General features: G+C 40.8%; 1 protein-coding gene across 4 annotated transcripts in view; it reads right to left on the reverse strand.

Moving 5' to 3' along the window:
- The window catches only part of ino80 (INO80 complex ATPase subunit), a 210,204-nt gene that overhangs the window by 102,004 nt on the left and 92,258 nt on the right, over positions 1–15,942 (reverse strand). For all 4 annotated transcript variants that reach the window (XM_080202971.1, XM_080202972.1, XM_080202970.1 and 1 more), the window contains exons 15-24: positions 14,447–14,506; positions 11,210–11,352; positions 10,268–10,352; positions 9,433–9,550; positions 8,330–8,415; positions 5,582–5,749; positions 4,681–4,814; positions 3,811–3,878; positions 3,634–3,727; positions 333–498 (exon numbers count right to left, since the gene is read on the reverse strand). In XM_080202971.1, the coding sequence (XP_080059097.1) occupies positions 333–498; positions 3,634–3,727; positions 3,811–3,878; positions 4,681–4,814; positions 5,582–5,749; positions 8,330–8,415; positions 9,433–9,550; positions 10,268–10,352; positions 11,210–11,352; positions 14,447–14,506 (1,122 nt within the window). The remainder of the gene's footprint in view (positions 1–332; positions 499–3,633; positions 3,728–3,810; positions 3,879–4,680; positions 4,815–5,581; positions 5,750–8,329; positions 8,416–9,432; positions 9,551–10,267; positions 10,353–11,209; positions 11,353–14,446; positions 14,507–15,942) is intronic.

Genomic DNA, 15,942 nt, shown 5'->3' on the forward strand with positions numbered 1-15,942 from the left:
AGCAATGTGAATGTATCTACAGCACATGGATGACAAGGCAGTAGCTCACCACCAGGACAACTAGAGGCTGTCATTAAATGCTGACCTAGCCAGCAAGGCCCATGTGCCATGAACAAATGGAAAAAAAGGAGAAAGAATTACTTATGGACCAACCTTTTTGGTGCTGCATTTATATCAAATAAATGATTTAATACTCAAGAGATGATATTCTCTTCCCTATGCTCAGGTAAATAGTTTGAGCCCCACTGTACATTTCATCTAATAGTCGTTCTGATTCAACTCGGATGTTTTAAAACCTGGAAACACTATGACTTGTTCATTCTCGTTCTCACCTGGAAACTTTGGCTGCTGTGAATGTTGGGGAAAGACGTGCAGGCATCCACCCATATGATCAAATCAGTGCTGTTCAGATGTTGCCTCTTCACCTCACTCTCTCTCCAACTACGTGCATGGTGAAGCCTGTAGGAAGCTTTCTGTGATAAAAAAAGAGCTAACCATCTGTGGAGAGGAAAAGGTGACACTGAGATGTCCTGAATTTTACTCTATACTTTAATGAGTTACTGCACTTAAAGGTATGGCTGCCCTAAAAATAAAAAGATCACCCAGTGCGCATATTTCCACCAATAGTCTGTGCTCTTTAACTATAACAGGGCAGCATTCTTATCTCAAAATCTCAGCATTTCAGAAATAGTAAAGCACCTGCATGCAAAGCCAGGTCAGAGTCGGGAAGAAGAAAAGGCTGGGAAAGAACAATTGTGAGAATAACCATTTTGAAAACCTATGCAATTGTTCAGTTAGTGTAGATAGACTGAGCCATCTGCAGTCGAAACACTCGTCACCCAGAGGCAGCCTTCAGTGCTTGCAGTCATTCTCCAAAGGAACTGGACCTTGCTCCTCCGCAGAGTAATTAAAAGCTTCACTCAGCAATTATACAGAAGATAACAGTCAGGCTGATTTGTGGCTGTGAGTAATGGGAATGCTGTTAGAACATTGCTTGGAATTAACATGTCCTGTCAAAGTCCACAGAGAAACAAATAACCCAGGAAATAATCAAAAATAACCAGCAGGCTCAGTTCAAATCCCTGTTTGCTTTGATCATGCGAGAAGTTGAGTATGTGATACAATTATTCCCAATCAGCACCATCTAGGAACAGATGACTACAATAATTCCTCAAACAGGTGCCTTGCAGCCTCCTGTACAGAGAAGGGAAGATCTGCTTACACACCAGGAGGGGTGGGAACACAGCAATTACAGAGCAGTTTAAGAGTTCAGGATAAATACCAAAATAATTTTGGAGCAAGGCTGGTAGGATAGAGTCTTCAGTAACAATAACCTGCATTAAAGTCCCATGGTGCTTCAGAGAAGTGTAAGCTGACAAATCAACATAGGTTAGAGTAGTAAAAAAAGCTTAGTGAAAGAGATTGTTTTTTTTAAAGGAGGGTCTTTAAGGAGAGAGGCAAGATTAATTGAGAACCTTCCACATCAATGCTGTGCTGTCTGTTCCAGGAGACAGCTCGTTTCATGAGCCAGCTTCTGATGAGACTTGGCAACGTATTTCAGACGTACATTCAAAATGGTTATCATACAGGATATCATTCAGTTCACTGTGCTTATGCCAGCTCCCTGCAAGAGTAACTCACCTAGTCCCACTCTGATCCTTCTTCCTACGGCCTCGCAATTTTTAAATTTTCAGATAATTGTTTCATTCTCTTTAGAAAATAATTGAATCTGCCTCCACTAAATTTAATCATCTCTTCTCCAAGAAGAACAGCTACAGCTTCTCCAATCAGTTGGAGCTTTTCTGTACCCTCTATAATTCCTTCACATACTTCCCAAAGTGTGGTGCCCAGAATTGACACAAAACTCCAGTGGAGGCAAGCTAGTTTTGTTTTTAATCCAGGTTATCACAACTTATTTATTTTTGTACTTGATACCCCTTTTTATAAAGCAAAAGAGTAACCACTGGAAAATCTCAGCCGGTCTAGCAGCATCTGTAAGGAAAGAAAAGAGCTGACGTATTGAGCCCAGATAACCCTTTGTTAAAGCTTTAATAAAGGGTCATTTGGACTCAAAATGTCAACTCTCTCTCTCTCCTCACAGATGCTGCCAGAACTGCTGAGATTTTCCAGTGTTTTCTCTTTTGGTTTCAGATTCCAGCATCCGCTGTAATTTGCTTTCATCCTAATTATAAAGCCCAGGACCCCGTTTGCTTTATTAGCTGCTTCCTCAAGTTGCCTTGCTACCTTCAGTGATTTATGCACATTTACCCCCAGATCCTTTTGCTCACATATCCCCTTTGCCTTTCTTAATCTTCCTACAAAATTATTTACTGTACACTTCTCTGCTCATTCCACTAGCCCATCTGTGCTCTCTCGTAACATAGTACCATTCTGCTCACAGTTTGACAACACTTCCAAGTTTTGGATAATCAATAAATTTTGAAATTATGTCCTGCACCAAAGTTTATCAACAGACATCAGGAAAACAGATCTTAATACTGACCCTAGAAAACTCCACTGTATACTGTCCTCCAGGCCATAAAACTAATACTCTGTTTTTTATCACTTAGCAAATGTCATATCCATGCTGCCATTGTCCCTTTTATCCCATGGGCACTGACTTTACTGACAAGCCCATTGTGTAGCACTTTATCAAATGCCTTTGGACATCTATGTGTACCACATTAATCTTCATCAATCCTCTGTTACCTCATCAAAAAAAAAACTCAAACACAATTTGCTTTTAACAATTCGGTTTTGGGCTTCCTTAATCCATCTGTATTTGCCCAAGTGACTGTTAATTTTGTTCTGAATTACTCGAACATACTGCCTCAAAGTAGTAGAAGCAGCATCACTGAATATTTTTAAGGCAGAGACAGATTGATGTTGGGCAAGGGAATCAAAGGTTATTGGGGATATATGGGGAGCTCAGCACAAACAGATCAGCCATGATCTTACTGAGTAGCTGAACAGACTCAAGGGGCTGAATAGCCTGCTTCTGCTCCTATTCTGTATGTTCAGGTTGTTTCAAAACACTTTTCCACCATTGATGTTAAACTTAATGGCATGCCGCTACTGGGTTTGTACTTGCACCATTTCTTGAACAGAAGTGTGACATTTGCAATTCTCCAGTCCTCTGACACCACCTCTGATTCTCATGACAGATTGTCTGTGTTGACAATTTCCACCCTTGCTTCCGAAATACCCATGGGTACAACTCATGAGGTCGAGGTGACTCATCCAGACCAGGTGCCTTTTCAACTTTTAAGTACAGAAAATCTATCTAATACTTCCTCTATCATCAAATTTCTGCCCATCCAGTGACTCGATTACTTTCACTGACTCGAGAAGCACCTTCTGATGAATCGATGGCCTTTTCCATCTGTTATCACCTGGTCACCCACAACATGCATTTTTAAAAGGGACAGTATTTCAGGTATATTTTATATTTCCTCAATGGAGTGACATAAACACCAAAATGGGGATAGGTTATCCTCCACAAGAGTAGTTTTGATTTTTGTCCCATTCGTCTACCATCATAATTTGGACACCAGATACACTTGGTACAAGAGGACAAGCTTGCCTACTGAATTTTAGACACATACACGTTAGTCTCATACCAACTGCACTCACCTTGCAAGCATCCCTTGAAGCATCACATTTGACATTTCAGAGGGCGACACATCAATGAATCGCAGAAAAGAAAAGCAACTTCCTTCATCGTTACCTGGGTGAGAAAAAATCTCTCTTTAGAAGTTTGACATCCAATAACTGGGCAAAAACCTGGAAAACACTAACCAAAATCCTTACCTTTTCTATGGAAGAGAGACTGATGGATATGGGCTGGGGAGAAGGGGGACAGAATGACTCGTAACCACCTAAATCAAAGAGGGAGATCAATGAATAAAGGAAGCAACTACACAAGGTTTGATAAACACCAGCACTGAACAGCTAACCCAGGCAACTCCAGATGCCTCTGTAAGAGAGGCAACACTCAAAACATAATTCCCCATCATCCCCCTACAAATAGGCAGATTCACAGTCTCCTATTCAGATACTTCTGTGGATATGCAAGAGCTTTCATCACAGCCACAAACAGAAAAGTCAAAGCAAAAGCATTCTGGATTAGATGTAGGCTTCCCATAGCTGGGACTCAGTTCCAAATCCAGCCCAGACAGATCGTCGCACTGACTGGTGTTGTATGGATTCAACATGCAGCTGTCTTGCACAGTTTCAGGAGGATGAACAAAGAGCATAAAACTGGCATGAATTGGTAATGTCACTCAGGAAGGCCACAGGATGGCTACGATGGGAAACTAGTGCTCCAAGAACAGTGAGGACCTTCATGTACTAATATTGCCACTCAGAAGTGCAAGGAAACGGATCACTTGCCATTTCAAACCTCAGCTCCCTCTCAACATCCAATCTACCAGAGGGACAGCCTACTTTGAGATTAACTGGCACTGTGTTTCGGAGAGGCCAAAAAATCCAAAATATTTTGAGACGACAACAAATTGTTGATGTGGCAGCAGATATTGTGATTAAACACCTGCTTCAACAACGGTCAAAGTTTGGTATTAAACCTTTGAATATTTAATGGGAAAAACCTATTTTTTAAAAAAAGCAGCAACTTTTCCATGAAATACAGAAGAGATAATTGTGGATCTGTTGCTTGCTGACCTGTTGCGACAATGATTGAAGTGATTGATTTGTCCATCCCTGTAAATAAGTTTGGGAATGTTGTATGGTTTCAGAGACATATGGAAAGGTGATTTAGTCTCTTGCCGCTCGAACAGTTCCGGATGGTTACAGACCTGGAACAGAGAAAGAAACCTGAACTTCCACAGAACATGAACACAAGTTCATAACAATCACAACTATCCAGTTTGTCGATACAGAAATTCATAGATGCACCTGCATACATGAATAAAATATTCTTTCATTCATGTAAGTGTGTAAAGCTTCTGTCCCTTGGTCTGTTCTGATTTCTTGATGTTTTGCTGGCGAAAGCAGACATCAGGATTCAGTGTCGAGGTCCTGATGGTTCACTGGGTGAACGGCTCAAATCCTGGTCTGTACTCATTCCCTGATGAATTACTAATCTCTAATGTGTGCTGAACTAGTTTAACTCAGAAGAAAAACGGAAATAACCAGGGTCCTTGATTCAAGGATGTAGTTTGGGTCTTGAGTTCCTCTCCTTCAACACTATGGATTCCAAAATAAACAATTCCAGATAAACCCATGTAAGCACCCTCCACCACCCTGCCAAAACACTGTCAGAAACCAGAATTGTGGCTTGCTAAATTCCCATTTTAACCAAACATCCTGCCCTTACTTTAATATCTTCAATATAATTTCTATGTTAAAATTTATAATGAAACTGTCCCATAAATTCCACCCATCTTGCCTAACGATGGTATTAGTTCACATGGTAGGTTCATTCCAAATATGGAGATTGGAATTTACAGCAGCAAAATATGATAGGAACTGCATGAAGATGTTAGACTAATGTAGAGTCTGATGTGTAGGAGAGCAGAGGGATCTGGAAAGCTTAAGGAGGGGGACAAAGGAGATTACTGACCTTGCGGAACTGCATGACCAGGTTCATGAGGCTGCTGGTGGTGTTTTGGGCCTGCTGCGTGGTTCCCATGGACGACTGGAGCAGGTCTTCAATGGAAATTTTGTTCTTTAAAGCCTGGTACAGCATTTTTTGTCTGCTTTTCAGCTGGCAGTACATGAGGATCTCAATCTACACAGAGAACCAAGCAGAACAGTGTTTTTAGGAGATATTAGATGCAGGATACAGGGCAGCATAAAGTGGAGCACTCTTCCTACATCTGTCAAATATTACTTCAATGAAAATGAAACTGAATATGAGAGTATTGGTGCTCCAGTCCATTATGCAACATTCAAGGAGGAATAAATGACTTGCACTCAAATTCTCAGAACATCCCACAGAACCCTTACATTAATTTAACTCTATCACTGATATTGTGAAGTCAAATGCAGCAACTGTGTTTAATTTTTTCTAGGGAGATTTGCTCACAAGCAAGCAATTGACACTTATTGCACATCCCCAATTGTCCTCGAGCCAGCTACAAATGAAAGCTTACTGGGTCATTGTAAAGGACATTTAAGACACTGCACTGTAGTAGGTCCAGAGTCACATGTAGGCCAGGACAGGACAGGTAACGATGGCAGATTTTCTCCCTGAAGGACATTCGCAAACCAGATGGGTTTTGTCTGCATTTATTACCATCCCTAGTTGCCCTTGAAACTGAGTAGCTTGCCAGGCCATTTCAGAGGGAAGTTGAAAGTCAACCACATTGCTATGCTCTGGAGTCACATGTAGGTCAGACTCGGCAAGGATGGCAGATTTCTTTTCCTAAAAGACATTAGTGAAGGAGATGGGTTTTTCTGGTAACTGATAATGGTTTCATGGTCCTCAGTAGATTCTTAACTTCAGATTTTTTTAATCTAATTCAAATTCCACCACCTGCTGTGGCAGGTTTTGAACCCAGGCCCCGATAACATTAACTGAGTATCTGGATTAACAGTCTAGTGATAATACTGCTAGGCCATCGCTTCCCTACATTATTAACAAGGCTAGCATTTTATTCCCGATCTCTCATTTAACTGAACTTAAATTCCCCAACTGCTGGTGTGGGATTTGAACATGCATTTCTGGAGTATTAGTTGAAAGGCTCTGGATTACTGTTCCAATAACATTACCATTAAGCTATTTCCTATGCAAAGGAAAATCCCGCAGCACTAAATGAAAGAGCAGAAAAACCAAGTTTGCGCAGAAGGAGAAACATGGGTGCAAGAATCAGGAGAATTTCCTCTTTCTCTTGGAAAAACTTAAGGATGTTTATGTTTTGCTGAGCAAGCAGTTGGGCCCAAATCCAATTTCTCAACTGAATCACGGCAACTCTTGAAACAAAGAACTCTTTTCTGTATTGCACTGAAGTCTCACTCAGATTTAGGAGAACTTCTGAAGTGGAACTTCAACCCATAGTCTTTTCAAGAGTAAAACAATTGTGCTATCACTGCACCAAGCTGACACTTATCATACACAGGAATAACATGCAAGAAACACCTCAAAATACCACAGCCCTGCTACAACAATAGTGTAAGACCATTTTTATAAAATAGGTGCATTAGCAGATTATGTCTTTCAAATAATTTTGTTGACTTATACACAGCATCCTTACTGCAACAAACTTCAAACTAAAACCTCACTTTCAAAGCACAAAAGTGACAGAATTAATATAAATAAAAGCAAAACTACCCAGAAAATTTCAAACTACGCATCAGTTTTCCCTGCAGAGGTCAGAGTTAATATGTATGCCGTTTGTTAGTATAGGTTGAAAACAACTCATGCTGTCTGTAGTGCTGCTTTGGGAACTCAGCCACTCCCGTTCCTAAAACACTGCAATTTAATGTGTATTACCAAGGTAACAGCGCAAAATTCTAAAATTTCTTCTTCCAAGCTCCAATTGCAGTAATGTTACTGCAACAAACATAAAAATTAACATAGAGCTTGACAACACTGCCTTACAGTGCAGAACTCAGCTCAATTCCCAGCATGTGCAAATCACAGTTGGTATAACAAGGTCTGTTCCAAAGACAAGGAGGGAGCAATCAACCAAAACTTGCTTTAAAGAAATACAATTTGTGAATATTATAGGAAGAAAGAATGGCCCCTAGCTGCAATGTGGTTCAATAACTGGCTAATATCAACAATTAATTCTGATTTGACTTATTTTTGTCACATGTATTAGTAAATTGTGAAAAATATTGTTTCTTGCATGCTATACAAAGCATACTGTTCATAGAAGGAAAGGAGTACAGAATGTAGTGTTACAGTTATAGCTAAGGTGTACAGAAAGATCAACTTAGCGCAAGGTAGGTCCATTCAAAAGTTTGATGGCAGCAGGGAAGAAGCTATTCTTGATTTGGTTGGTGCGTGACCTCAGAATTTTGTATCTTTTTCCCCATGGAAGGAGATGGAAGAGGGCATGTCTGGGGTGCGTGGAGTCCTTAATTACGTTGCTGCTTTTCCAAGACAGTGGGAAGTGAAGATAGAATCAATGGATCAGCAGCTGGTAATTTGGGCTAGTATACAAATAACTGTGGCCAATTGTGGTGTAGTGATTGGGAGCAAGTGTGAATCAGCACCAACAGGTCATGGGAAAGAACCACCAGAACAAACTGAGCTGATTGCTTGTGGAGCTCATCATTCCAGGTGGTTAGTGGATTACAGGTGGCCAAAATATCTCACACAGCTAGAATCACTAGCGGGGAAAACAGTGCTGCCTAACCTTACCTTGTCAGAGAGTTCATTCTCCACATCCTTTTTGATCCTCCGCAACATGAAAGGTTTGAGAATCATGTGCAGACGTGACAGCTGGTCTGCAAAATAACGGATGGAGAGAAACAATTGGGATTAGCTACATTTAGCACTGGCCCCATTCTCAGTACAACCCACTGTACTCAGTAAGAGAATATTTTCAACATATGATCCGATCAGTGAGTGGCACAGAGCACAGAACTAACCCCAATCCCGCCAAGTCAGGGAAACAGGGCTCATCACACAACAGCTGGTCAAAATAAAACTTAAAATATGTAACACCTTCATAGGAGTACTGGAATAAATTTGAAGAGCAACAAACAGCACTATTATCACAACTGCCCACAGCATCATGAAGGAACATTCAATATTAATCTCACCAAGCTGACAGCCATTGCTGGGACAGAGGAACTTCTCTCCGCACCACTCTGTGCAGTTTGACAGGTTCAAAGTAAAATCAGGCATCAGAAGGGAAGTCACAGGATTTTTCACCCAGAGAATGGAGATGTGAAATAAGTTACTAAGAAAGCATCTTGAAGCTGACAGTACATCTAGTGGGGGATTATAGTGAGAATACAGAATTTTTTTTTAAAAGAACAGTTATAAAGGATTGAGTTGGGGAACTATTTGATATATTCTTGATCCTAATAAATACTGTTCCTAAGATAAATGCCTCTCTAATTCTGGCCCTACATTCCTCTCCAATTCTAACAAGTGCACTCGCTTTATTACGTTTTTTCCTAGACGTATATGGAGAAGTTTGTAAAAATGAAAATAGGAGAACAATTTCTCCCAAAGGGTTAAAAGAGTCTACAGACATGTCACTTGAGAGATAGAGAAAGAGGGCATAGATTCCAAGCAGGTAAGGAAAGATAGATACAAACTGAGGGCAATGATTTCAAATGGGTCATTGTAGAGACATGTAGGCTGAGTGCACAGTCCCAGACAGATCTGTTGAGCAAAGTGTAGAGAGTCTTTATTTCAGACATGTCAGTAGAAAGGGGTGCAGGCAGAGGAAAGCCCATAGACAAAAAACTCAATTAACAAAATAGTACTAAATATCGCAAAACAGTACTTACTCTCATCGATGGCAGATTTGTTCTCAGCGTGGCTTTCGATATCTTTGGAAAACCATTCGTTGAATTCATCATGAGAATCAAAGAGTGTTGGCATGATAAAGTGTAGCAGCGCCCACAGCTAAGGTGAAAAACAATATAACTGTGAATACAGCAATACAACAGGAAAAAAGCTTTACACAACAGTCCAGAAAAATTACTTGTTTAATCACAGACCCTTCCACCCCAACAGGCATGATGCACAACAAATATTAGCACCCATGATACTCATGTCCAACAGACTTATTTTCTGCCATAGTTCCAACTGCTTTCCAAATAGAAATTCTCCAACTTCATCCATTTAATAGCACACATATTAGCAAAAAGAAGGAGCTCAATAGGAAAAGGAAGTACCATGTTTAAAATGGAACTTAATTGGCTTTGTACTTCAGCAAGGAGTCCAGTGTGTGTGTGTGTGTGTGTGTGTGTGTGTGTGTGTGTGTGTGTGTTTGGGACAGGCGAGGGCCACCAGGTGAGCAGAAAAACACAATGAGGATAGACTGGTACACACAAAAAGGATCGCAGTCCCAAAGCAATCAGGATCACTATATTCATGATTCCTCATTCTGGACCCCTCAGCCACTGGAACAAGCCTGCTTCTATGTACCCAAATCTATCCTTGCACAACATTAATATTAAAAAAAAAGAGAAGAGAAACAAAGCACAAACTTTGCCCTACACAGGAGGGCAAACTAATTTCTCACAAATTGAGTTTCCTACTCACATTTCTTAGGTACAGTTACTTACGAGTACCTGTGATATTACAGTGCTCCCGTGGAGGGTACTTTAACTTACTGACCTCTGCCATAGTGTTCTGAATGGGGGTCCCTGTCAGCAGCAGCCGGTTTCGGCACTGAAACTGTAGCAAAATCTTCCAACGAACACTGCACAAAGAAAGGAAGAACTTAGAAAATTCAAAATAATGTATAATAGTAGTGCCACCAGTTTATATAACTGCCTGGGAGAATCTTTTAGTGGAACTGTGCCCCAGCAAATCAAATCCTTCTTACTCCTTCAAAACAATGAAGATATGAGGAATATACAAAAAAAAAGAAACATTAAAAAAAGGAGTAGGAGTCTGCCATCTGGCTCTTTGAACCTGCTCTGCCATTCAATATGATCATGACTGATCCTCTAACTCAACATCACACTCCCATGCTCTTCCCACACCTCTCTTTTTCAGGTTGCAAGTAACAGAATATATTGTGTTTCAATATTGTTCACATTAACATACAGTTAGTTGAGCATCAATGTCAGTTGGAAAGAAGTTTTCCAAAAGCAAATGGGAATGTCATCCTGGTATATGTGGAAATACTTCCTTGGATTAGGATTTAGAAGGCATTCCAATGCTTTGGCCAGTGATATTATAATGTAAATGGGCACCCAGTGTTACATGGGTTAAGATACAACTTCAGCGGTGCTAGGATAGTAAAGTTCTGGGGCCTCTGCTTGAGCAAAGTGCTGTGTAGTTAGCCTTGTCGAATTGCAGGAATTGGGAGTAACTGCCTTTGCGTTAAGAGGGTGCTGTACTAATGAATGACAATGAAACTTGTACATCTGCCTCTCTAGCACTGCTGTCAACGTCTGCAGATACCACCCCCCCCCCGCCTCCCAGCTGTATACCTGGTGTTGTGAGACTTCTTACTGTATCCCCTCCACAACACTGCTGTCAACACCTGCCATCCAGCTCCACAGGTCAGAAGCTGATCAATGTGTGAAGATTTTGATTAGAGGGGTTTACCTGGAACTGCTTTTGAGCGCTTGGGCCTCGTCCAGCACCATGTACTGCCACTTCACCCGTTGGAAATACTTCACATCCTGAACTACCAGCTGGTAACTGGTTATTACCACATGGAATGGTGCATTTTGGGTGTACAATGTTTTCTAAAACCCAAGAGAGAGCAAGGACAGTAGTTACTCATAATAAATCAACTCAGTGAAAGACTGCAATGTGACTGCAGACAATTTAAAGTCCTCCCCCACCCCATAACATCAATCACTCTAGAACTCACCAGCAGTATGCAAATAACTGAATATGATGCAAACCAACCAGCCACCATACATGAAAGGGATGTTAGACAACATGCAGCAACTCCATTAACAGCTCTATTACAGAGAGAAACATTCAGCATCAACTGTGCCAGAAAGTACTTGTGTGGCAATATTGTGAGATTTGAGGTAGACACCACACTGCCTGTTTTTCCTCATCTATCATGACACCCCTAACTGATGTAACTCATAGGCACAAGTTCAAGATGCTAAAATTAAGTGGTAAATTAGTTTAAATGATGTCAAGTTGCCAGCATTGGACTGGGTTGGCACACTAAGTAATCTCACAACACCAGGTTAAAGTCCAGCAGTACGAGCTTTCAGAGTGTTGCTCCTTCATTAGGTGAGTGAAGAGTTCAGTTCACAAACAAGGCAAATATAGACAGACTCAATTACAAGATAATGGTTGGAATGCGAGTCTTTACAGGTAATCAAGTCTTTACAGGTACAGGCAATGAGAGTGCAGAGAGGGTACAGGTTAAACAGGTGTGAATTGTCTCCAGCCAGGACAGTTAGTGAGATTTTGCAAGCCCAGGCAAGTCATGGGGGTTACAGACAGTGTGACCTGAACCCAAGATCTTGGTTGAGGCCATCCTCAATGCTGAAGTGTTACCCGGTCAACACTGTCTATCTGATACTCTGCAGGAAAGGATGACCCGAGGAATGATACATTGGCGAGACCATGCAGACGCTACGACAAACGGGTGAATGGACACTGCTCGACAATTACCAGGTAGGAGTGTTTCCTTCTCGTCGGGAAACACTTCAGCAGTCAAGGGCATTCAGTCTCTGATCTTCGGCTAAGCGTTCTCCAAGGCAGCCTTCACAACACATGACAATGCAGAATCACTCAGCAGGAGCTGATAGCTCAGTTCTGCACACGAGGACGGTCTCAACCGGGATCTTGGGTTCAGGTCACACTATCTATAACCCTCACAACTTGCCTGGGCTTGCAAAATCTTACTAACTATCCTTGTTTAAGACAATTCACACCTCTCTCCACTAGCATTGCCTACACTTGTAAAGACTTGATTACCTACTAAGACTCGCATTCCAACCATTATCTTCTAACTGAGTTTGTCTCTATACATGCCCTGCTTGTGAACCGAACTCTTCACTCACCTGATGAAGGGACAACACTGAAAGCTTGTGCTATCAGATAAACCTATTGGACTTGGTGTTGAGACTACTTACTGAAATTAGTTTAAGCAATAGGTCAGTTAAGGTGCAGGAGCAGACAAAGGGATATTTCAGAATGCACAGAATAGATACATTCCAATGAGAAAGAAAAAGTCCAAGGGGAGTCGTGGTTAACTAAGAAAGTTAAAGACAAACTTAAAGAAAAAGCATTTAATTGTGCAAGGATGGATGGCAGGTCAGAGAGTGGACAGAATATAAAAAAAGCAAAAAATGACTAGAAAATGATTAACAAGGGAAAAATTAGAGAATGGGAGAAAGTCAGCTGGAAATAAAAAACAGATAATAAGCGTTTGCATCGATATTTAGAAAAGAGTCGACAAAATGAATGCTGAACCTGGGAAAAGTGAGTCTGGGGAATGAATAGAAAAATCAAAGATGGCAGATGAATTGAATGGGCATTTTGCATCAGTTTTCACCACTGATGATACAAGTAAAATCAGTATAAATTAGGAAATAGAAGGGAGGGAGAAACTCAAAAAAATACAATCACCAAGTAGTGCTGAGCAAACTGTTGGGAGGGTGAGCTGACAAACCCGTGTTCTGATGCACTACAACTTAGGGAACTTGAAGTTGCCATTGAGATAGTTAATGCATGGGTTTTAATTGTCCAAAATTCCCTAGATTAGGGGAAGTTCCATTAGTTGGAAACTAGTTAACGTAACTCCTTTAGTCAAAAAAGGAGACAAAAATCTAGAAACTATAGGCCAGTTAACCTAATATATCATAGGAAAAATATTCAAAGTTTTATGAAAAACATTATAACAGGGTACTTAAATAAATTTGTGGTAATCAAGCACGATTTTGAGGAGGAAATCATGTTTAACCAATTTATTGGAGTTCTTTGAGGGAGTCACTTGTGCTGTGGATAAAGGGGAATCAGTGGATTTGCAAAAGGTGATAAGGCAACACATCAAAGGTTATTGTGGAAAATAAAAGCTCATTATGTAGAAGGTAGTATATTGGCATGGAGGGAAGATTGGCGAGCTAACTGGGTAATTTTCTCGATGGCAAAATTTAATGAGTGCTTTGCCACAGGGTTCAGTGCTGGGGCCTAACTCTTCACAATTTACATTAATGACTTGGATAAAAAGACTAATGTTGCTAAATTTGCTGATGAAACAAAGATGGAAAGTAAGTTTTGGAGAAAAAATATGGAGTCCATATTGGGATATAAATTGGTTAAGTGAGTGGGCAAAGATCTGGCAAATAAATATAAACAATGTGGACAAATGTGAAATTGCCCATTTTGAAAGCAAGAGATAAAGATGCAGCTGGGACATAGACCTCAAAAGGGATTCGAACAGCAGACTAACAAACTGAGATACTGTTGGGCCAGGAGCCAATACAGGTCTGCAATGACATGGGTGGCATGTGAATGGAACTTTGTACAAGATAAGGGCAGCAGAGTTTGGATGAGTCATTCGAACCTCCTCTTTGCAAACATTCCCACCTGCCTCTCACCATTCAGCAAGGGTCACAGTGCAAGTGCTGAGACTCGAATAACTTTCTGCTTCCTATCCCAGGTTCAGCTGCTGCTCAATAGCACTGCCAGGCTGAGCAAAGCAAACATGTGGTCAATCTTGGTCTGTCTGGCAGGTTTGAATTAAAACACGAGGGGAATAGAATAAGGCACTATGCTGAACTGTTTACACTGCTGCTCTACCCTGTTTAGCAGTTAAAAACAGGACAGATAGTCGGTCAGTTAGGTAAGAATCAGAGTAAACTGTACCTGGCTCCAGAACTTCCTGATCACCTTTCTATCATGAGGGTTCCCCCAGTATGGTAACACCTAAAATTGGAAGGAAAAACAAATATGCCGAATACATTTCAGAAATTACTCGATACAATGAGTAGCAAATTTGATGTACTGGAATCGAAGGTGAAAGGCAAACAACTCATAGGCCCACAGAATTGCTACAGTATGATTGGAGGCCATTCAACCCATCAAGTCTGCACTGATTCTCCAAAATAGCATTTTACCCAGGCCCACCCCCCCTGCAATCCCAAGCATTTATCACGGCTAATCCACCTTCACATTTTAAATTGTGGGAGGAAACTGGAGCACCCGGACGAAACCCACGTAGACATGGAGAGAATGTGCAAACTCCAGAAAGACAATCACCCAAGACTGAAATCGAACTTAGGCTCCTGGTGCTCTGAGGCAGTAGTAACCACAATGTCACTCCATACTCCTATTTATTTTACCATGCCCTCATAAAACAATGCATTTAGTGGGGGCATAAGGTTTAATACTGACAGCAGTTAATCTGGACACCAGATTCCACAAAAGGCAGCAAGTGACCAATTAACATTAGGAGTCTGTATGCCTCTTCAAAACAATTACTCTATTTCTCTTTCCACAGGGGCTGCCAGTCCTGCTGAATCTATCCAGCATTGTGTGTTTATTTCCGATTTCCAGCATTCGCAATATTTTGGTTTTATTTTAGTGAAATGGATTCAACTGAAAGGTTGAAAAATTGTCAATAATTGGACAGACTGCAGATTGTCACAAGGATAAAGGAGAACGTGAGATTTTTTTCTGAATAGATTATTAAAGCGTGGAATGTTCCATCTCAAAATTACCATTGATGCACATGTATAATATCAACAATGGATAAAGCCATAAAAAAGACAAACACAATCTTTGCAGCTGGAGAGATAAACTAGAAAAACACAAAAGGTAATGTTTGATTTGTAAAAGATCTTGTGCTCCATTTGAAAAATTTTAACAAATCAGTTCCCCATTACAGGAAGGATATAAAAGCGATGTTTATTCATCTCAAAGATCAAATGCCCTCTGGTGTCAGTATTAAAGACTGCTGGGTGAAAACTCCAATCTCAGCTGCCTCTGTGCCAAAACTAAACCTAATGCTGTAGGATCCTGGTCTAGAGTTTGTGGATGACAAAAATATCGTTATTCATTCTGCAAATCACTCTCACAAACTTCTGAATGCTGCAAACAAGAAACTCGGCCTTGAATGTTGTTAAAACAAAGCTCAGAAGTTGTTGATGTCACACTCCCACACTGTGTCAGTGCAGAAAAGCACCAGAAAAATTCCAACAGGGATGCCTCCTCCAGATTCAATAAGGGGACTGTCAAAAACTCTAGTTATCTGCATAAGCATTCAGACAAAACAACTGGAAAAATCAACCTTGGTGTACAGGACAGTTTCCAGAGGCCAAAATACACCATCCTTGCCAGGTTCCATTTTCTCAACTCTCAAA

Source organism: Carcharhinus amblyrhynchos, chromosome 14 (genome assembly GCF_965287045.1).
Source record: "Carcharhinus amblyrhynchos chromosome 14, sCarAmb.v2.hapA, whole genome shotgun sequence".
Lineage (NCBI taxonomy): Eukaryota > Metazoa > Chordata > Chondrichthyes > Carcharhiniformes > Carcharhinidae > Carcharhinus > Carcharhinus amblyrhynchos.